The 22,489-nt window shown below is 42.0% G+C and overlaps 1 protein-coding gene across 1 annotated transcript in view; it reads left to right on the top strand.

Moving 5' to 3' along the window:
• The window catches only part of LOC139307293 (regulator of G-protein signaling 12-like), a gene marked incomplete at its 3' end in the record, with an annotated part of 37,403 nt that extends 14,917 nt beyond the window's left edge, over positions 1-22,486 (top strand). The window contains exons 5-17 of the mRNA XM_070931115.1: positions 11,429-11,450; positions 16,775-16,944; positions 17,273-17,365; positions 17,472-17,615; positions 18,807-18,989; positions 19,248-19,398; positions 19,640-19,734; positions 19,958-20,170; positions 20,730-20,803; positions 20,923-21,049; positions 21,185-21,281; positions 21,442-21,494; positions 22,394-22,486. Coding sequence (XP_070787216.1) covers positions 11,429-11,450; positions 16,775-16,944; positions 17,273-17,365; positions 17,472-17,615; positions 18,807-18,989; positions 19,248-19,398; positions 19,640-19,734; positions 19,958-20,170; positions 20,730-20,803; positions 20,923-21,049; positions 21,185-21,281; positions 21,442-21,494; positions 22,394-22,486 — 1,515 coding nt within the window. The remainder of the gene's footprint in view (positions 1-11,428; positions 11,451-16,774; positions 16,945-17,272; positions 17,366-17,471; positions 17,616-18,806; positions 18,990-19,247; positions 19,399-19,639; positions 19,735-19,957; positions 20,171-20,729; positions 20,804-20,922; positions 21,050-21,184; positions 21,282-21,441; positions 21,495-22,393) is intronic.
• Positions 22,487-22,489: the final 3 nt, after the last annotated feature.

Genomic DNA, 22,489 nt, shown 5'->3' with positions numbered 1-22,489 from the left:
ATTGAGTTTTGTTGAATTACCATGCTTGTGTGCAAGGCAGAGAAAAAGAGAAACAGAGATGAACTCGTCTCTGCAGGAAAAAATATGATTCTTTTTACAGAGATGGTTTGGAAGTGAGCTAATGCAAGCTTCATTTTCATGTGTTTATTACTTAACTGTTGGTTAAACCATTAAGGAAAACCACCTGTTGATTCCTCCTGCGTTGCTTACCTTGTCTCTCTCATATTTTTACCAAACTTTTTCTAACCCTTTTATTTCTGGTTGTGTTCGTCCATGGTGGGCAGTGTTGCAATCAGTGGTCTACTTTATGGCAATGTTGGATTTACATGATTTATGTACCAATGTAATGAAGCACCTGCATGTGTCGGGTATCTAATTCACTGAGTAAGCCAAATGGCGTCTACAAAGACAAAAAGCTGTCACAAGTTAGACATAACCAACAAGGACGTGATAGCCCAGAGGCTGACAAGTATAGTATAGTGAACACGTTGTGAATATACGTGGCTAGCTAACCATGTGTCTTTTAGCCATGTAAATATATGTGGTTTGCTTAAAGCAGTGTTACAGACATGTGACTTTACTCTGGAGGCATAACATGCACTCCGTATTAACTTTTAACATGTGCACTGCATGTGTGTGAGTACACACAAGAGCGTTTCTGTGTCACTGTCATCTGATCTGCAGAAGAGAATTTTTCGCTTTTATGTTTCAACTGCCCGAGAAAAGACCATGATCACATACATGTGAACACGTATACACACTCACACACACACACACACAAAGGAAACAGAGCTGCTTGGCTAGACCACAGGAATTAGGCTAAAGAGAGGAGTGAGACATGAGAAATCTCTTCTCTTTTTTCCTCCTCTCCTCTCTTCTCTTCTCTCATCAGGATGTGGACTTAGCCAACTTAAACTTTGTCATATCCCTCTTATCCTGTGTGCTGCCTGGTACTTCTCTCTTCCCCTCCGTTTACAGATATGTTTCGGACTGAACTTGAGCACAGGTTACTCATACACCATTCATTGTTCTTGCTGGCCTGTCAAAGATGTGTGAAAGACCAGTGAGCTGTTTATAAAATAGAGTATGCAAAGTTTGAACTATGCAGCCTTACTGGCTTTTGAGGTGCATTTGATTTAATGAGCTGAACCAGGCAAACTTGAAAATTTTCAAAATTAGGGGTCCACTGGGCTGCCTCTTTAGCATTAGAAGCTGGTAATTAGGCCTTTGGCAGCGCCTTCAGCCTCAGTGTGTGTATGTGTGGTGGTAGTGGGGGGGGGGGGTCTTAGAGCTGGAGCCATCGCTGATGTTGCTATGATACGGGGACGTGGACGGTTAACATTAACTTTCACAACAATATGGCACTGCGTTTTGAGCTCTATGGCCTCCATGGCACTTGTGGTGCTGAAAAGGGGGCAGTGAAAATGTCCTGTTTTGGGCCAAGTCTTCATAGAGACACTTTTTCATTATGTCCCCAATCCCCAATAATGGGGATAAAATTGTAGTGGACACAACTCACGTAGCTCTTAATGTTTACTGGTTTTCTTATGTTTTTAGAGGGTGCAGCTAAGCTCTTTAATGTTTTTGATTCTTCTGGGTGGTGCCACATCCTACGAGGCAATGGTCCCTAAATAAACCCAGATAAAAGGGCAGTTTTCAATAACTGGACTATTTGATATGTAAAACATTTCGATTCACCACAGCTTTAGAGTCTGGCAGTCATACAAGTCCAGTTCAGAGAGTAAAAACAAGTGGAAACACAACCGTTTGTTGTTGTTTGTAAGGAAGATAATATTTTTATGGGAAGTCTTCCACACATAAAACAGTGCTATGGAAATGTTTATCTATGAAATAGAATATTTGTAATCGAACATCCACAAACTACTACCCCAGAGTGCAGCTCAGAGTCAGCTACTAGGCCTATCTGCTGGACTCAGACAAGCTCAAAACGGATATTTTTATTGTATGTGTTTTCCTATCACTGTACAGTAAACACCTGTGAGTCATCACGGACAGAGACAGTGGCATCAAAAAGACAGACTGTGGAGGTATAGGAGAAGGTGTCACAGAAACTCTTTATTCTTTTTTGCCAAAACAGGAAATTAGGGGGAGCAAGGTGTGGGCTCAAGGCCATATGCACAAATTCAATTGCAGCCTTTGTGTGTGTGTGTGTGTGTGTGTGTGTGTGTGTGAGAGAGAGAGAGAGAGAGAGAGTGTGTGTGTGTGTGTGTGTGTGTGTGTGTGTGTGTGTGTGTGTGTGTGTGTGTGTGTGTGTGTGTGTGTGTGTGAGAGAGAGAGAGAGAGAGTGTGTGTGTGTGTGTGTGTGTGTGTGTGTGTGTGTGTGTGTGTGTGTGTGTGTGTGTGTGAGAGAGAGAGAGAGTGTGTGCGTGTGTTAAAGAAGGCTGCTCTGTGCTGTGAAGTGCCTTTTGTTTGTATCAGTTGACCTTTTAACAAACATGCAGAAATTTCATTAATCTTTTTTTTTTAGTGGGCGCTAGGGAATAAACTCTTTCTCTCCTTCCTCTTCACACTTTCACTCTGTCTCCTTGTCTCCTATCCCTCTGCTTATTATACATGAAGCAAGGAAGACAATTCATTTCTGAAATCACTAGAAAACATCCGACAGTTGAATTTGATTGTACCTAAACCTGCCTAACTGTGATTTGAACAGGGAGGAGTAGGAGGAGGAGGGTGGAGAGGTAAGGGCTGTGCTGCAGTGTGATTGGCAGACTGACCTTTGTTCCCTCCCCTTCTCTGTAACTGCTGCCCAATGGGGGCGTGTCACTATGGAAACGGAGCCGTGTGTGTGTGTGTGTGTCTGCGAGAGAATGGAACTTCCTAGTCAGTCTGTCAGCTAAAGTGTGTGGAGGAGTGTGTGAGAAAGAGAGGGAGAGGTACATAATGTAGTAAGAGCGAAATAGGGAGATACAGTATATTTACTTACTGCAACTTTAGAAGATAGTTGAGGCTAATTCTCAGGTGTGTGTCTGTGCGTGAGTGTGTGACAGACGTGCTGAGGCATGGCTCCATCCAAGTCAGCATTAATTTCCTGCCGTAGATAGCTCCCGAAGAAGCGTCAGCGCACTTATATGTGTGTGTGTGTGTGCAAGTGTTTTTGTGTGTGTTGGTGTGGTTCAGATATGTAGATTGAGCAGTCAGTGGGTTTCCTCCTGTGTGAGAGGAGAGCAGGATGAGCCTGAGGAAGAGGCTCTCCTTCAAGCGGGTCTGGAACTTCAATACAGTGAGTAGTCTGCAAACACACACTTACAGTGCCGTCCAAGTGGTCTGTATAGAGAAGGTGCACAACTTGCTGTAAGGAGACACTTACTTACTCATTTATTTATGTCCATAGAAGCAAACTTAACCAATGCCACATTCAAAATATTCAACATTCTTTGATTTATAAGCCAAAGTAGTTTTTAATAACAAACCAACGTCTGGCTGTAATGCTGCCTCGAGTGGAAAACCTTAGCAGCCACATCAAAAATTCAGCAGCACTTTTCCTCACATTAATTTTGTACCCTGGCTTTGGCTTGTCTTCTGTGCAGTTAATGACAGAAGTCAGACGAGGATGGAACGAGGTAGAGAAAGAGTAAAGATGGAGTGAGAATGTCATTTAGTGCAAGCGACAGTGCATACCAGTGTTGTTCTGCTCACTACAAGTGAATAAGACAGGGACAGATGGAGGGAAGACTGGACTGTTACCTACAGCAAAGTACACAGGGAGAGAGAGGACTCCATTACCTTCAGACCATATGAGAGGGAGCACACAGGGATGGGGGTTTATATAGAAAGACAAAATAGACAGCAGCGCTTGGGGAAACAAACAATACAAAAGTTAAAATGAACAAGTCATCCTGCCTGGTGTTTTATAAAAAGAAGGGATGTTGTGGTGGCAGGCTGGGAAAGTGTGTGTAAAGGTTAAGTGAGACAGAAAGGAAGAAAGACTAACAAGAGTTTGAGACGGCTCTAGGCTGTTTCCCTTCCTCCCAAAGCCAGATGTGTTTTGGGCCAGAGCGGGAGATAGAGAGGAAGAGAAACAGAGGTAGAGACGGGGCCAGAGATTGAGACAAATGGAGGCAAAGACAGAAAGAGCTTCTTTTTTTCTGTCCTCTGTGTCATATGGTTTGTACATTCCACCTACAAGGCTTGTCTTGTGTGTGTGTGTGTGTGTGTGTGTGTGTGTGTGTGTGTGTGTGTGTGTGTGTGTTAAAGAAACTGAGGGAAAAAAACAGCTGTAAGACAATGGAAAGGTGAGCTGACTAAGCTTTCTCATTTCTCGTGAAATTTCCCCCAATCTAGGGTGTCAACTGGCAGCTGTGAGTGTGTTCAGCCTTCAGAGGTATTTGATCAGATTGAATTGTGTTTACATCTTGTTCCCTCTTCTGCCTGTGTGCGTTTAAGGCAGGGAGCCAAGTAAAACAGACATTTATCACCAGCTCAGCCTCTGAGTCACATCTCCTGTGTGGCTCTATTGTAGGGAAACAAACATGATCTGCATTCCTTCCTTTCATAGAGAGTGGATATTGATTCCTGAATGCATCACAAGGGATTGAGGGCTTTATCCCTGAATTCCAGAGACGGTCACAGAGGATTTCACTTTGGAATAAAAAAATGTTTTGAAATGTTTGTGGGGACGTTGAGACGGTGAACACATAGGGTCCATTGACACTGAGTTCGCTGATCGTTGTGCGTTTGTTTATTCATTGATTTAGCTAGTTATCTTTTTGGAAATCTTCCTGAAAGTCTATTTTTTATTCAGGAAGTGCAGATTTGTGCAAGCGTGTCTTCTTCATCTCAGGGTTGCATGGAAGGAATCATCACACCTGTGGAGCCTCATTTGACTCATATATGGATAATTTGAACCTAATCAGCTTGTTCACCTCATCCTTTCCTCTCTGAGTTAAGCTACGCTAAAGCCAAGCAGTTTCATGGTTGCCAATCCTGGCAGGGTGACTCTGGCCTCCTCAATGGCAGCCACTATTCACCTCATATTCAAAAGTAAACACACAGGCACGCACACATTGGGACTGTTGGCGCAACAGCTTCCTCCTCAGCTGGAAGTGTGTGTGTCTGGTGTGTTTGCGTGCGTGCAGTCAGGAAATCTGTGTTGTGAATTCTAAGTCACCTTTTAAGGACAGCATATGTCTGTCAGTTGTTCAGTTATAGGTGTGGTCTCCACGAGTACCGCCACTGTTAGTAGTAGAGTACACTTTGAATACATGTTCGATGTTCTTCCATATTTCAATCTATTCAGTCATCTTTCACTTACACACTTAAGAGTTGAATCTCATTCCTTAGCAAAGGTGGCAGTTGCAGCTCCGGTGATGGAGCCAGGAATAAGGTTCCTGTGGTACAAACAGTCTTGTCTTTGTGTGTGTGAGTGCATATGTTATCCCTGACAGTTTCTCCCACAGACAGACATTTTTTATTCGCCCTGTTAAGTGTTACTGGCTGCTCTGTGTCTCATCCTATAAAACAGAATGTTTTTTTCCAGGAATCGTCGTCCACCTAGACGCACACACACAGACAAGGAACATTTTGGAAACTTGAGATTGTTTAAGGAGTCTTTTATGGCTTTTAAAGTATTAATATTATGATAACAGTGAGAATGAACGGCTGTAAATTGTACCCTGTGTGTTGCCATAGTTTGAACCCGACGTCCATGCTTCATAACAGATGATGTAAGCCACCCCTCTCCCTCTAGTCACAGCTAATAAAGCACTTGGGACCTGTACACACAGTGGCCAACCACTTCATACACACACACAAACCCAACATGAACAAACCAGGCATGTTGCTACAAGGTGACATTTTATGTTCAGGGAGTGGAAAGCCAGGGATGAAGGTGTACAAACATGTTGTGACCTGTAGGCAAAAAAAACATATTTTTAAACCGCACATCATCCGACGGGTCATTTTATCGCTATTGATCAACAAAGTCATTATGGAATACAACACCAAGTTCCCACTGACAACCCCATCAGTTGCATCTTGTTCTGTAAATCTAGAGACCCTGATGAGCCACGTGCACCGGCTGCGGTGGACTAGGAATGAAAAAGAGGCCTGGATGTTTGTTTCAGAGCAGTGTGTGTTCCCAATGTGTGTTGGGAAGACATGTGATTCAGCCATCTTCTCTTTTGTTGAAGTTGCTGTGAGAGTAGAAGACTTCTCAGAATAGCAAATATTCTTATGAAGTTCTTCACAGACTTTATTTTATTTTTGTGAATCCCAAGATCTAAAACCGGACTAGCAGAGCATCAGATAAGATTTGGCATTATTAAAGATTTCATGGTTCCAGCTGTACAAATGAGGATTTGCAGAATTCTTATAGTTGAAAAATGAATCTCTCGGGTTTTGGACTATTGCTTGTAGAGAATAAACTATTTGAAGGTGACATCTTGGGATTTAGGAAATTATAATGGAGATTTTTCAGTATTTTATGGACAAAACTATTAATCAACGGATGAATCGATACCTAAAAATAATTGTTACTTGCAGTCATATTTCCAGTGAAGTTTTTTGGCACTGATGTTAATTCAGTAGTATTCTATTTAGGAACTGCATTAGAGCTGGACCGATAAATCAGGTGGGCTGGTGTAGAGAATACAGACACAGTTTCTTTTTGGTCACAATTCAAAAGGGATCCTTGTCAAAAATGTTGGTTTCTGTTATGTGTATTTTTAAAAAAGAATATCCGCCAATATGTTGTCTGAGTTGTTTTTGTCAGTAATTTCCTCAAATTTGGCACAAGCGTCCACTTGGATTCAAAGATGACCTGATTAGAATTTGGTGGTCAAAGGTCAATGTGACCTCACAAAACATGTTTTTGGCCATAACTCAAGAATTCATACGTTCATGCAGCATTCACATGGATTCAGGCAGACGGTAGACGGCAAGCCGGATATCATTTTTGTTGATGAGAACAGGATGGTAAAATTAGGTGAGAGAATACAGGTGACGGTAACGGTAGGCCGCATTACCAAAGTTTACAACCTGGACAACGAGAAGCTAAAAATGTTTCTTTTTCACTGTGTCCACAATGTCCTGGAAATTTGTATTGATTGGTACTTGGTACCAAGGAGTCCACCCTCTCCACTTCTTCTCTCTGAATAACAATCAGGACAGGGGGCCTCCTGTTCCTCTGGTAGTCCACCACAAGCTCATTGGTTTTGCTGATATTGAGCTTCAGGTGATCGTCGTTGCACCATGTGATGAAACTCTTTATCATTCCTCTGTACTTCTCTATAAAAATAGTCTCTAAATGAAGACAGCAGGTTTCTTGCTGGAAATGATTTGCTGGAATCATCCATGTCAATATAGTGATAACTTCCATTTCACCCAAAAATACACTTTTTATTATTTTATTAAATTCCGTTGTAGTTTGTTCATTAAATATATTATGTGAGTCAGACATGGATGTAAACTGCAACTTGACTGGTTGGTGGAGGCATACAACAGCAGGACAGTCATTGTAGATAAGGTATTAAAACACAGTAAAGTGAAACTAAATAATGTGGTGCTTGTTTGACTTTGTTAATTTTGTTGGGATAACCTGAAATGGCAGAGCCCTGCAGTGACAGTGAAAAACATCCCAGTCAGGTATTTTGATGCACATCAGCGTGATAGACAGCCAAGTATCTAACTGAAGTTAGTAGTACGCCAGCATCATTACATCTTTCCAGCTGTTACTTATCAGAGGACCAAACTGCTATTCTACTTCATTGCTGACTGATTGTACTTTGAAAGTGCAGGATTTTATTCAAGTCGATGTCTTTTGTTTTGTGTCTGCCCTAAAAATCAACACCAATTTGGCAAGCCTGTACAAATGTAATAAAAATATTCTTAGCAAAGGCAATCATGCAACATCATAACTGACACTGTCTGAGACAGTTTAAATGGCAAACGAATAATGTGTTGACATGTTAATTGTTAAGAAGAAACCATTAGCTACAGCTCCGTTTGAATTCACAAAATGCATAACCACACACACATTCTGAGGTTTGCTTGGAACGTTTTTTTTTTTTTCCTCTAACAAAAACCTCCGCAAATGTGGAAACCATAATCATGACCATCAGTCATGTGTTGCTGTGTCACTTTTTTCTGCTGATCTTATCAGTACATTTACCGTGTGAAGGGGACATAAAAGCCCCATTAATATCTGTGAACAATAACCACAGACAGTATTGGGGCTATGACATATCAGTAAATTCCAGTATGCCAGTAACACTGAGGGAATGTAGTGCTCACTAAGTTGGAAAGCAATGGAGGCTAAAAGTAGTGCACACGGGGTCCATGAAATGGCAGGACTTCTTTGTTACATACTGTGGGGGATATATCTGATGTTATGGTTCTCTATTATCAAGACTGTTACATTTTCCAGCTGCATGCTCCTCTGTGGATAGGGACTAGGGAGAGAAGCTTGAGGAGGGAAAGTCTGGAAAACCCCACTCATCCCCTGTTGGCTGTCAGGAATGACCAGGATCTGCCAGGAGAGGAGGGGGAACACCACTGGAATGACCGAGGAAGCGAGTGAAGAAGAGAATGACTTGAAGGAAGAGTGGAATAAGAGAGGTGGTAATGGGGGAAAGAGGAAGAAAGAGAGGGATGACTGGATAGGAGGAAAAGAACAAACAAAAGAAGGGAGTTATAGAGGAGAGCGGGGAGGAAAAGAGAGCAGAGGGGACTTGGGGCCTCAACCAGGGGCCAAACCACTCCACCACAAAGTACGTCTGGAAGTGATCACACCAGAGCTGAATGGGGATGGGGGGTGAACACACACACACATTCACAAAGGCAAAAGAATGCACCCAACATACAAAAGACATCTCTAACAGATGTCGACCACATGCATACATAGGCTACACCCATATAAAATACACACACACTCACATTAGAGACAGAATACACGCTGTTGAAATGTGCGAGATGTGGGACTCTAATCAGAGTGAGGATCAGGTAACGTGTTTCCACTGGTGAGGTTTCTGCCTCTGTCATTTTCTCTTGTCCTCCGTGGTGGTTCGACCACAATCAACTGCTATAAAGTCACATCAAATCTCTTTTCACGCGCCGGTGCCAACTTCTAGTCTTCCAAGGACGGTCTGAAATAGCTAATCCCAGTGATTATGCTGGCTGTGCCATCTGGCCAGGACAGCCTGGCTCTAGTGAGGAAATGGCCAAGATGCACATGAATCAAACCAGCACATACAGTATGCTGCACCATGGGGTCAACTTCATTAGATTTGATTAGTTTAAAGGTGTATTGAATCTGAGTCAGGATATTGGAGGACTTGTGTATGCAGCAATTTTATTACGGATTGAATATAAGTTTTTAAGAATAGTTCATATGAAAACGGTTCAAAGTAAGTTTGAAAACTGACTGAAGTTACAGGAAGAAATTAGGTTACAGTGGGAAATCTTGTTACTGTAGAATTTGCATATTTTTGAAACTAGAGTGGATCTTATATGATGAATGATATAAGATGCTGCTTCTAGAAGTTTTTTCGAGGGGAGGTCTGAGCATTTGGAGTGATGGCACAGTGTGAAACCAGACCAGTGTGAATGTAACTATTCAGCAGTGGAAATTGATTTATTTAAACTGCTAGAAGCTTATATTTTTGTTATATTGCCAATTTCAGCTTTAGTCATTTCATTGTTTTGAACACAAAGACATACTCGTAAAAGTTTTCTTTCATCCTGCATGCTGTTGTCACAGCAACACTTTCCCTATCTCAACTCTTCATGCACAAATGGGTTTGTGGGTTTCACTAATGTTTTACTTGTACACTGGGTGTAAACTGGGTGTTGTGGGTACGTATGTAATTACGTGTAAGTAATAAGGTTACTGCAGGAAGCTGACTGTAACCACGTTACTTAAGTTAATGTAAATTCTCTGAGTGTAAGTTTCTTCAACTATGTACTGGTTCCCCATGTATAACTCTTTACTCAAGGTAGTGGCTGTGATCCCTGTGTATTAGTGTATTTTCACCCTGTGGGTAAAGGCAGGGTGGGGACACTATCATGAACACCTGTGCAAATGCGTTTGCTTTAGATATAATATCATACATGTTCCACATATGCTAAAACCTATGCTCATGGCTGGTTGGGGTTTTCTGCCTTGCAATTGCCGGCAGAATCATGGTCACTATATCGTCATTTAACATCTCAAACTGAGGGAGAAACTACTTGATTTCTCAGAAATGAAGTTGAAATATGACTAACTGCTGACCATAAGATAACCCTATAGAAACATCAAGTCGTCCAGAAGACTTTGTGTTTGTTGCGTAATGATGAGATCATTAAAAGTTCATTTCCAAATACAAATGTACCACAGAAAATAGAACCAGCACATCTGCCCATGTAGCTACCCCATAGCCTGCCTTCCATCATACGAGTAAGCATAAAGCCTGTGATTAGCAAGATAAGTGGTCAGATTAACAGCATCAGAAGCCTCTGAGAAGGTTGACAGTGAGGATTTTTATCCAGAGAGCTGATGTTAGTTTGGTATTCTGTCTTTGACAAACAGCTCTGTCTCTAATTGCTGCTCAGCCCTCCTTTCTCGCCTTGTCCCCAACTCTTTCTTTCTCTCTTTTGTCTGTTCCTTCCCTTTTGCTCTCTCTGAGTCACAGAGCCTTTCAACTATGCTCCAGAGTTAGCTACATTACTGATGTCTATGTTCAATGATCTCATCCCAGCTCAGCATGTCTGGGATAAAAATCACTGCATTGTGTGTGTTTTTTCTGTGTGCTGTTTTGTGTCTATGTCAGGGAAATAGGATGTGACTCTCGAGTAAGTTTGGTTTGAATACGTGTCTGTATACATATCTGTGTCTGTGTGAGTGAAAAATATGGTGAAAATTAGATTAGATACAGATTTATGTTGCTGCATGTTAAACTCTATCTATAATTGGTGATTGGGAGAGATGCAAGCAAACATCACACTTCACTGTGAAACCGGGGGCAGGTAGGCCTAAAGTTCCCCTCTTCACACACACAAACACACACACACACACACACACACACACACACACACACACACACACACACACACACACACACACACACACACACACACACGCACATACACTCATGCACATACACACACATATACTCACACACCCAATAAGCCCCACCCCTCTGAGGAGGTTTTCTTGCAGAGCAAGCACAGCCAGTTCACAGATGATTCCACCCACACACAAGACAATGAGTGTGGGCGCTAACCTGACTGTGTTATGATGTGAAAGTGTGTGTGATAATGGGTCAGGTCCTGTGAGAAACAGTCTTTCTCTGTCTGTGTCTTCATGTGGCCAAAAGTGCGTGCCTGGGCAGCTGCCCCTTGGCACTCATGTAGTGTGTGAGTTTGTATGAATATGTGTCATCTGTGTGATGAGGGAATATCCTAATTTATGTCTCTCTCTGCTTCTTTACAGTCCGCTGCAGTCTCCGATGGAGGTGAGTAAATATGTCTTATGACATTCTCAATATAATCTAGGACTTTCTCGCGATCACTAACCTTCTTTTTCTCTACTTATTATTACTATTTTTTTTACGTTTGACATACCCCAGTTGTTATGATCTATTTTAAGTGGCATTTAATGGGATTATATAAAAGGCTCATTGTGTTTGGGCCAGTTGTCCTGTTCTGAAGTTCAGGGTTACAGCCATGATTATAGTGGACACCTCATTAATCTGGCTGCTTTCACTACATTCACAGAAACGGATACAGACAGTCTGGTTTGACCTGCTCAACTTCTACCCCACCTCTGCCTGCTCTGCTGAGGCTGGCAGGCTGTAACCTAAAGATAGTCCCACATTTGTAAACATTAGCCACACAGCAGGAACTTGTTGTGGCAAATTATGAATAGGACGCACATCATGAGAAACAGACATGGTGCTATTTAGATTGCACAGCAAAAGGTTAAATGTGTGGTTTTGCACTTAGTCTACTAATGTATGTGTTTGTGAAACAGTATTGGGATGATTTGAATTGAAAGCAATAGTTTGATATCTGAGAGTTCATTACCAAAATGCAAAACAAGGTTGATTATAACTAAATATCTATATTATATTGTATTCTGATGGTTCTGTAGTTTTAATTAGTATTGTTGTATGTATTGATTTTGTGTTCTTTCGTCGTCTCGCGTTGTATTGTACTCGACCCCATTTGAGGTAAACTGTTGGTGTCGTGAGCAATTAGCATGTGCCAACAATAACGAAAGGTTTCCAATTTAGGAGACTTCTAATGGTGCTTTAACGCCTCACAAAGGCACATGAAAGACACTATTTATGGCAGATGGGAGATAAAAGGAGGTGAAGGAGGAGAAGGTGAGAAACAAGACAAAAGGGGTGTAGAGTCCATGGCAGACATGTTTACAATCAGCTCGAGTGTAGAAGTGTTTATGGCCACTTCACACCACGTGTCTCTGGAAGAGAGAGGATGTGCTGTAGGTGAGTGAAGGAGAAAGCATGCTCACCCTGCACATGCATGTGCATGTGATGTGGGAAGCATGACGGCAGAGGGACTAGGGAAAATGTTTGGTGGTCGCTCCCAGTTATTCAAACTAAAGTAGGAGTATAGATCTCTTTCACCAGGAAATAGCCAATGGAGTGTAACTGTGTGTACAGAAAGCAACTCGCTTGATGTGTCAGTCTTTATTGAAGATGAAAACATATTGCTGTTTTGTTATTGCTTTGTTTATTGTTACATCATGCTGAGATAACCTAACAAGTAAACATTAAGGAAAGGGATTCTAGTTTGACAGTTTGTTCTGCACACGTCACACAGTTATCGAGTCGAGAAACTCATTAACTCTGTGAAGATTAAATTGTGAATGTTATCTTCGTAGGGAAAGGTGTCCTGCACAACTAACCTGACAATTCTGTGAGAAAGTTTCTATAATATGCTCAAGAGTGAGACGCAGAAGTCAAACACAACGTGATGAGAGATGTTCCGGGTTTTAGCTCTAATAATCAAAGATGAAAAGAGCAACACTAGGATGAGATAGTGATTCTTACAAACAGTTACCTGGCAGTGCCTGGTGTCGCTGTAGTTTTATCTTGAGCACTAATGCTTCCACAGAATTCACCATCAAATTCAACTATATATTCAAACAGCAGCAGTAGAGATTATTCATTAAAATTATTTTTGTTTTGTAGTTCTAATCCACTACATTTCTGATGGAAATGTTGTCCTTTTTACTCTACCACATTTATTTGACCACCCTACTTAAGTAAGATTTTGAATGCAGGACTTGTAGTAGACTTGCAATAGTTTTATAATATAGTATTTTCACACTGTGGTGTTGTTACTTTTTCACCACTGCCTGCTGCCATTAATTACTGTGCCATTTGAATTGAACACTCTCACATGGCTGCTTTTGACTCAGGTATTGCCGTTTCCTGTACGCCAGCAATGATACAACTGCATGGTACATTTTCATGTTTGATACAACTCCGTTTCATAGACGTTTTTAGACACTTTTACACAATTAATGAAGTCAGTCACTGGATGTTTTACATGATAATTTGTCCAGTGTAGAAACCTCTTGTTAATGTTATTGTGACATCAGAAAACTTATAAAAAAAATATAGGTGAAACATTTAGGAAAATCTATCTTCAACTTATTTATCTTATTTGCCTTATTTTGAATTTCAATATACATCCTCTGAACTTTCTCTCCAGTGTTCTCCGGTGTGGTATTGTACCATGAATATATGCATTTTTTGTGTGAATATGCCCCTGAATGTCACTCTATGACTCTGTTGAATACATTAATAATAATAGACTGTACTTGCAGATTGGTTATTTAAGGCCTATAGCTGTGTTATATTGAATTTTGTATTGTGCTTATGGCGAACCAATCTCACAAATTTTGATTTATTTTGAAATGTCAGACAAGTCCAGGCAGGAGTAGGTGGTCAGATATTCTTCCTTGTTCTTTGCATCTGTCAGTTCGTGTGTGTTTGTGTGTGTGTGTAGCTGTGTGGGGGGCTGCAGGCCTCATTAGTCTCAGTAGTGGCCTTCCTTTAACAAGCCGCTCATCAATACTGCAGTTTTTGTTTGTGTGTGTGTGTGCCTGTGTGCACATGTATGTGCGTGTACTCTGGCGTTTTTAGTTCCCTCCTCCCTGTGCTCTGAATTATTCATCGTCTTAAGGTCTGTGTGTGCTTGTATCACTTACCTACCTGGAAGGTGTGTGTGTGTGTGTGTGAGAGAGAGAGAGAGAGAGAGAGAGAGAGAGAGAGAGAGAGAGAGGATGTGCATGCAGGTGCGTGTGCGTGCTGTGTGACCTGACTCTCTCTGTGGTCTCTCTGGTTGTCAGCCAGGTTGCTCACCACCAACAGCCTCTCTCTCTCTCTCTCTCTCTCTCTCTCTCTCTCTTTCTCTCTCTCTCTCGTCGCTTCTTTCCTGTGATGTATTCAGCTGTGTTTGTGTGTGTGTGTGCCCAGTCTCGGACTGTGTGTTCAACCTGGTGTGCTTGAGTTTGCGAGGGGCCCTGTTAGGGTGAGTATGGATGGAGGGGCTTGGTTACCCCTCAGGAGTCGCTATCTGCCCCGATGGCACCACACAGGCTCCTACCAGCTCTACCCAGGTGAGGATACAGCTGGTGCTACAAATGCTTGTTTTCCAACTGAAGAAAATATAGATTTTAGGCATAAAGGAGCAATAAATCAAACATAGTGACCTGCATCAGATCCTTTGATGTTGAGTGTTAGTTTAACTTTAGTATAGTCACTGAAATGGTTTTATGGATTGCAAAGTTTAACAGGAATCCCCGTGATCACAAGATGTAGATGTTTTGTTAAATGGATGGTTTTGTAGCTACAAACTACAGAGTGTAAGAATGTGTTAGGGCAGCTGTTGTGTTTAAATATGTTGTTGCTATGGTGTGATGATTAAGGGTTGTACCTTTGCTCAGCTGTTTCTTTTCTCCATCTTCATACAAGATAAAAGTGACTTGAATGTTGGTGTTAAAGAGAATACAGAGTTAGTTGTGGGGCAGAATTCTTTGATAGGAAAGTACTTATTTTTCTTCTCATTATATTTTTGTGGTCTGCTATTATGGAAGTCTAACTTTGCTCACTGAGCTCTGCTGGGCATTTTCACAGTAATAGCTCTCTAAACAGCCAATTTCCTTTTTGCATGTTTAGCTAAATGTCCCCTTTGTGAAATGTAGATATCAAAATGTACTACATTATTCAGTAATTTCACTTAAAACCCCTGAAAACTTGGCATTTCTCTATGACACTAAATATTCAGCATTAAATAAGCAACACGCTAATAATTTAGTTTAACCCTCAAAACGGCTTTTTCAGGACTGTGTGGGTGTGATTTGATCAGATTTGATTGACAGTCAGCGAACAACCCCACAATTGTCGTCACATTTTGATTCAAATATTGCAGCATCCTTACTGGTTCACAGAATCAGACATCACCTTTTGATGAGCCCCTGTGTTGTCAAGGCCTCGTACTTTCGTATATTTCCATTTCATTTCATTAATGAAATTTATTATTTATTACATTTAGATTTTATTTTGCAGCCTATACTTACATTTGACTTGTTTGGTTTGTCTGTTGGCTTGGATGAGTGGTGAAAGACAGGAGAGGTCATTCTCTGTTAATTGAATTTTTATTTTGAAGAGGAAAATGTGGGAATTAGAGAAGCGAAAACACAGTAACACAAGTAACATAATATCTCATGTCTCAACTTTTGTGTTTTTCACAAAATGTGCATTAATATGAAATGGTGTCTGAGACTCCTTTTATTATGGTGTTGACCTGTCTGTGTGATAGACTGGTGATCTGTCCAGGGTGTCTAGCCCCTGTGACGCTGAACAGGATAAGAGGTTAAGGATTGATGTTTGTCTCTCATTCACAGCAATAGATTGCCATTAAAGACTGTCATTGACAATATTAAACAGGTGAAAAATGTGCAAAAGCGGAAATCATAGTGGAATGATCCATTAATAGCCAAGTTTCCAAGTTTAAAATCACACAGGACTGTGGGCGGCATGCTGGTTTTTCAGTTTATTTACAGGATTTGAGGGGTCTGGGGCACCTGACCGGTGATGCTTTCCCTCTGGCTGTTGTTCTGTTTTGTTTTATCTCAACTCAGTGGCCCATTTTCAGTTCATCAGGCCTGAAGCTCCGTTATTCTCAGCTTCTCTCTGTGCCTTTCTTTGCACGTCTGTCTAACATTAGGAACATAGATGTACTGAGGTCTAGTGGTGAGAAAAATAATCAAATCTTAAATGCACTGGAACGATTAAGCATCTGTGTACAAAACTCCGTACTTGGAATGTTAGATAATAAAACTTATTTTTGATTGAGAGTACACACAGTACAAAAGAGTAGCTACAGTGTTCAAGAGGTTAGGCAAATAGTTTAACACTGTTGGGAGTTGTTCAAGATTAAACCAACTACACTGTTAAACAAGTAATACACAAAGATAACGTGTGCAGTGGAGCATGTTGTTAACACACTTTGAACGGTTTCAGCAGGGATGTTGGCAGCTACTAGAGAGTGCATTGTGGCAAGAATAGGAAAAGTACCAACCAAGACCATACCATGCAATGATTACAACTATAAACAAAAAGACATGGAAATCAAAGATACAAGATAGTTTTATAGATTCTCAGCCCTTCTGAAGTCACTACCACTACAATTATTTAATGTTGTGGTGTATTTGTGTGTGTGTGTGTGTGTGTGTGTGTGTGTGTGTGTGTGTGTGTGTGTGTGTGTGTGTGTGTGTGTGTGTGTGTGTGTGTTTGAACAGAACTTAACAACGTGGAGCTGCAGGGCTGCAGCAGCGACAACAGTCTGAACAGCAATGCCAGCCTGCCTAGCGTTCAGAGCCACCGGCGCCACACTGAGAGGAGAGTGGCCAGCTGGGCTGTCTGCTTTGAGAGACTGCTGCAGGACCCCGTGGGAGTCCGCTACTTCTCGGTACTGTAACAGCACATGACTGTTGTTGGCCAGCACATTCACGTAACAGATGTTTCCTCAGTAAAGCTTTCTAATGTTGCAAAGTCAAAAGCTAAATCAGCTAAGACCTTGTATGAATTGTATGCTGTGGTCATATAATTTGTCTGGTCATGTCAGGCCGACCACTTGTTATTTGACAAATTAGATTCATTGTGTTTTTATTTGTGTGATATCTGTAGTGGCCGTAAGCATCTGCCGCTGTATTATTGTGAAGACACTTCTGTCTTCTGACTTAGTGTGTATACTAGTTTGCCTGATTTTTGATCCACTCTTTATTCTTGTGCTGCAGGAGTTCCTAAAGAAAGAGTTCAGTGAGGAGAATATCCTGTTCTGGCAGGCTTGTGAGTTCTTCAGCCACGTCCCTGAGAATGACAAAAAGCAGGTAACAGACACACACATGCATCCATTTACACCCCTCTAGCAATAAAGAGGGAACGTTTATGTGTTATAAGCTCTCTTCATTCCTCACCTTCTCTTTCTCTCTCCAGCTCTCTCAGCGTGCCAGGGAGATCTACAACAGCTTCCTGTCCAGTAAAGCCACAACACCGGTCAACATTGACAGTCAAGCTCAGCTCGCTGACGACATACTCAACGCCCCCCGACCCGACATGTTCAAGGAGCAGCAACTGCAGGTAGCGTATGCACCAAACACAGACTATTTATTGAAATCTCAAGCTGATTAAGGTGATCTGTCAAACAGAAAGCATCGGCCCCAGAAGCTGTGCTTAGATGACACTGACCTCTGACCTCCCTCGTGAGGGGGAAGTGAAAAGAGGCTTTCCCTGAAGGACAAATGTATTATTACTCATAAAACTGAATCAAAACAGACCCCTATTGAAAATGCACTAGTATTACTGCACTGGGTGCTCACTCAACATAAGGTCAACTATTCATCTCCGCCTGCTGTCTAGCATCGTGGATGTGAATGGCTTCTTAGATGTGCATGTCGTGGAGGGGGCAAAGTTGCTGAAAAGCTCTATTGATTTCAGCAGCTGAGCTCAGATGTTCAAACTGTGATAAGAGTCACAAGGCTAGAAGGATATCCTCCTCACTATCACCTTCTATATTTTTACACATCAAACATGCACACATATTCTCCCAAAGACACACACACATCAAAGCCTGAGATGAGCTTTTCCACTAATACCCCTGGGTTCTTCAAGATCTCGTGGCTCCATTAAAGAATAAAGATTTTGGGTCATACTGAAACACACATGTGGACTCACACATACACACATATATATTGACTTCTTAATATTTTCTGCCCCGCTTTTACACAAGAAATATCAAAATCCAACAGGCGGATTGCTATGCAGTTTACGGGGCACATGAATGCTTCCCAGAGGACAGACTGTTTGATGTTTATAACTCCACGGCTTTGTCCTTTAGCACCATTCTGTGGATGAATGTTTGATTTGATGAATGTCTCCAAAAAATCATTTGTATCCATGTGAACATGAACAAAGTCAAGGGGCTGCTGGTGGGATATTAGACTTTTACTTTGAAATTGACCTTTTTCCCATGTGCTTTCAACATCTGTAAACATCATTTTTTCAATCTGTCCCACTGTTAGTCTTAAGTTTACCTTCCTTAATCCTCTCTAATCATCTTCCCTTTTCCCTTCCTCCTCTCATTCTCTCTTCTTTCTTTTCTTTGTCTTTCTTAAGTTTGTCCTTCCTTTCTTCAATCCTTTTGCCATTGACTTACATCCCCTATCCTGTCTTGTTATGCCTTTTTCTACCTTTTTCTGTGTGCTTGTGCACTCCTTCCTGCATTTTCTGTTGCCCACTGATTACTTCTTTCCTTCCTTTTCACCCCTTTAGATCTTCAACCTGATGAAGTTCGACAGCTACACACGGTTCCTCAAGTCTCTGCTGTACCAGGAGTGTATGCTGGCGGAGGTGGAGGGGAGGCCCCTGCCTGACCCTTACCACATCCCCAGCAGTCCCACCTCCAAACACAGCACCACCGGCTCCGACCGCTCCAACCTCTCCACACCCAAGAAGGTAATGCAACAGAAAGCCTCCACACACACTTCCTCTTGACTGTGTCTTGTCACAGAGTGTTGATACACAAAAACATTGGGAAATTGGGAAATAGATTTGGGAAAATACAATATTTTTACACTTCTGTAAATTTAATGTTATAAATAATCCTAATTATTTTTAAGAGCTGGAAGGATTCTGGGTTTTGTTATGTAGTAGAACATACAGTTCGCACAACGGTGTCTACCCCTCTTCATTTATTTTGTTTATCTCTTATAGGAGGACAAAAAGAGCAAGTCAGGCAGATCTTTAAATGAAGACAGCCGGGATGATTCAGGAGACCGGAGGAAAGGCATGTTCTTCTCCTGGTCCCGCAACAGAAGCTTTGGAAAGGGCCCGAAGAAACGAGAGCTGGCCGACTTCAACTACAGTCAGTAGTTTTGAGCATTGTATGAGTTCCTTCAGTTAAAGAGTTTCAGTCCTAACAACAACAAAAAAAACAATTACAAATTGTTGCTGGTTCAAGAGCACAGATCACTAAACAGTGATTCTTTAAAGGTCATATGCAAATTTTTAACACATATTGGAAGAGATAGTTGTAGACATTCAAATTGGAGGGCTATTTTTTCATTTGGATGTCAAGATTTGAGTGTATTATTATTATTTTTCAGATTTCTCTGGCAGCAATGGCCGACGTGAATCCCAGGGTTCGTTGTCTTCAGGAGCCAGTCTGGAGCTGGGAACGTCAGGGTCGGGGAGGAATGAGGTCAGTCTATTAGTTTAGACATTACACTAATGGGCACATAGACATTTCAGCATGGAGATTTATATTTACCCTCTTCCTCTCAATGTATCTGCATTAAAAGTAATTCAAACAAAAACTCTGACAATACTGAAATACTGTCTGTTTTTCCTCTGTTATTTTTTTAAACCTTCCTCTCACTGTCTCCTCTGCCCCTCCCCAATCTGTCTTTGTTTTCTTCCTTCAGGCTGATGTTTCTCGTGGTGCAGTATCAGTGTCAACAGAGCGTGGAGGGGGCAGCGCCCCCTTGAGGCAGTGTAACATAAGCTTGCCAGACGGCTCATGTTGCTCTGTTCCACTGAGGGCCGGCGTGTCCATCAGGGACCTGCTGCTGGGCCTCTGCGAGAAGCTGTGCATCAACCTGGCAGCTATAGACCTCTTCCTGGTCGGAGGAGAGAAGGTACACCACAAGTGGATGTCCTAAATACCTTTTACCTTTTGGGCTTCAAAGCTCTCATACCAATTATCAACAACCACAACAAGTCACACCACAAATTAAGCAAACAAACTGAAGTCTGGTTTGGTTGTTACCTAAAAAGTATGTTAAAGCAGGACTAGTCAATATTTCTATGTAAACAATAGGTCACAATAGTGATGAAGTGATAAACCCACAGACTTAATCATCTGACTCTGACTCAGCTCATCGTTTTGGTTTTATGGCCCACAACTTTACTGTTTTGGTTCAGTTTCACTGCTCAAACAGGCAATAGTTTGATAACATGTTAGCCATATCAACTTTATACTGTCGCAATATGTCAATATGTGTTTGATTTTCAGCTTCTTGTCGAGTTCTGCACACAGCTTTAATGAATGATGATTAAATTACCCAGAAAGAAGTCAGGGGGTCAGAGAGCAGTAAATGTCACATGTTTATCTTGTCAGTGATCACACGTTAGGGTTGGGCAACTAGCTGGACATCTTTCATGATGACCCTCTATTCCTCTGTCTCACTCTCTCAGCCACTTGTTTTGGACCAAGACTGTATGACGTTGTGCTCTCGAGACCTCCGACTAGAAAAACGCACTCTCTTCAGGTACAGTAACAAGCAGTAATCACCATGCGCTTTCAGACATTTCAAACCAATACGAAGAGTAAAACCACGATGTCCACTTATCCTACAGAAAACTTGAGTTCTGTTTTCCTCTTTTCCAGACTGGACTTGGTCCCTATTAACCGTTCGGTGGGCCTAAAAGCAAAGCCCACCAAGCCAGTGACTGAGGTCCTCAGGCCTGTGGTGGCCAAATATGGCCTGCACCTCTCTGAATTGGTGGCACGCATTGTAAGTACCCCCTTATTCTGGCTGCCTGTAGATAGACAGAAGGAAATAGACAGACAGGCAGTGTATGTAATGACGTCAAACTCATATCACGTGTGTGTGTGTGTGTGTGTGTGTGTGCGTGTTTGTGCAATGCAGAGTGGGGAGTTGGAGCCATTAGATCTAGGTCTTCCTATATCCAACCTGGATGGGCTTCGAGTGGTGCTAGATATAGCAGAACACACTCCTGGAAAAGGTAAGGAACACACACACCTGCAGTCGCCGTCAATAACAAATGCAACCTGCTGTCTCTCATTGATGAAATACTGAACTACAACCTAATGCTTGTATTGCTGTCTCAGTTGTTATCATTTTTGCATCTGTATCTCTACATGTGCTCTCTTTCCTTTGTTCAGCAGACAAACAGAAGGTAGTAGTCCCCTCGACAAGCAGAAACCAACCAGCAACAGTAAGATCTCCTCCAGCTTCTTATTTCCCATTTTCTTCTTGCTCTGGAATGTTCCATAACCCACCGAATGTCTCCACTTCCTGGTTGATGATGTCACGCTACTAAGTGTCTCTCTCGCTGTCTTCGACCACCCATGTCTGTTTGCAATGTGTTTAAGATGTGCGCAGGTGTATGATGTGTGTCTCTGGCAGCGTTTGGGGCTGTGCGTGACTGTGTTCATGTGCTCTGTTGCTGTGGAGCCGAGAGCCTCGTCACACTCTCGAAGTTCCTAATGTTCCATCATTGTGGTCTGCCTGTGGCCGAATGCATCATCAACTTTTCTCTCTGGTTTACTGGTTCTCTTTCCTCCGTAACAAACCCAGTGGCCAGGTGATAGTAGCCCAGCCTCGCAGAGCATTTGCTGGGTCTCAGAACCTCAAAAACTCCCTCTGAACACCTGCAAAGGACTTAGTTGGTGGAAGTAGATTGCGGTTTGGGTTTGTTTATCTTTCTAAACAGGCTGTTTCCCACTTCATGGGCAGTAGTTTGGCTTTACGTAGTAGAAAGTAGTTGGTGGTGTTGTGGTGTGTGTTACTGTTGGTAATACTTGGCACTCACAGTGGTGGGCATTGTGGCTGTCTGAATGGAACATCCCACCTGTCTTAATAGGAACTGATCAAAAATACATGTTTTAAAAATGTCATCAATTATTAATTACGCAACACATCATCATAATTATTTTATCCCATTTAATTTGTGCCCCCTACCCCCCATCAAATTGTTCTCATTTTATGATTTGTCACCCTCCTCATCCTCAGTAGCACTAGTCCCCAAGTGTTGTCATTCCTTGTGCCCATACTTACACCATCATGACTCACCAGGGCTCTAATGCCCCGCTCCGCTCTCCTTGTGGCCCCCAGGGGGAGGACAGGCCATCAGGGAAAGCCGGCTCAGCCCACCCCCATGGGGAAAACGGCAAGGCTGGGCCCAGCCCTGACACAAGCGGCCAGCCCTTA

Source organism: Enoplosus armatus, unplaced genomic scaffold (genome assembly GCF_043641665.1).
Source record: "Enoplosus armatus isolate fEnoArm2 unplaced genomic scaffold, fEnoArm2.hap1 Scaffold_71, whole genome shotgun sequence".
In the NCBI taxonomy this organism is placed as follows: domain Eukaryota; kingdom Metazoa; phylum Chordata; class Actinopteri; order Centrarchiformes; family Enoplosidae; genus Enoplosus; species Enoplosus armatus.
Note: the sequence above shows the minus strand (reverse complement) of the source record. Positions and strands in the feature narration are given on the sequence as shown.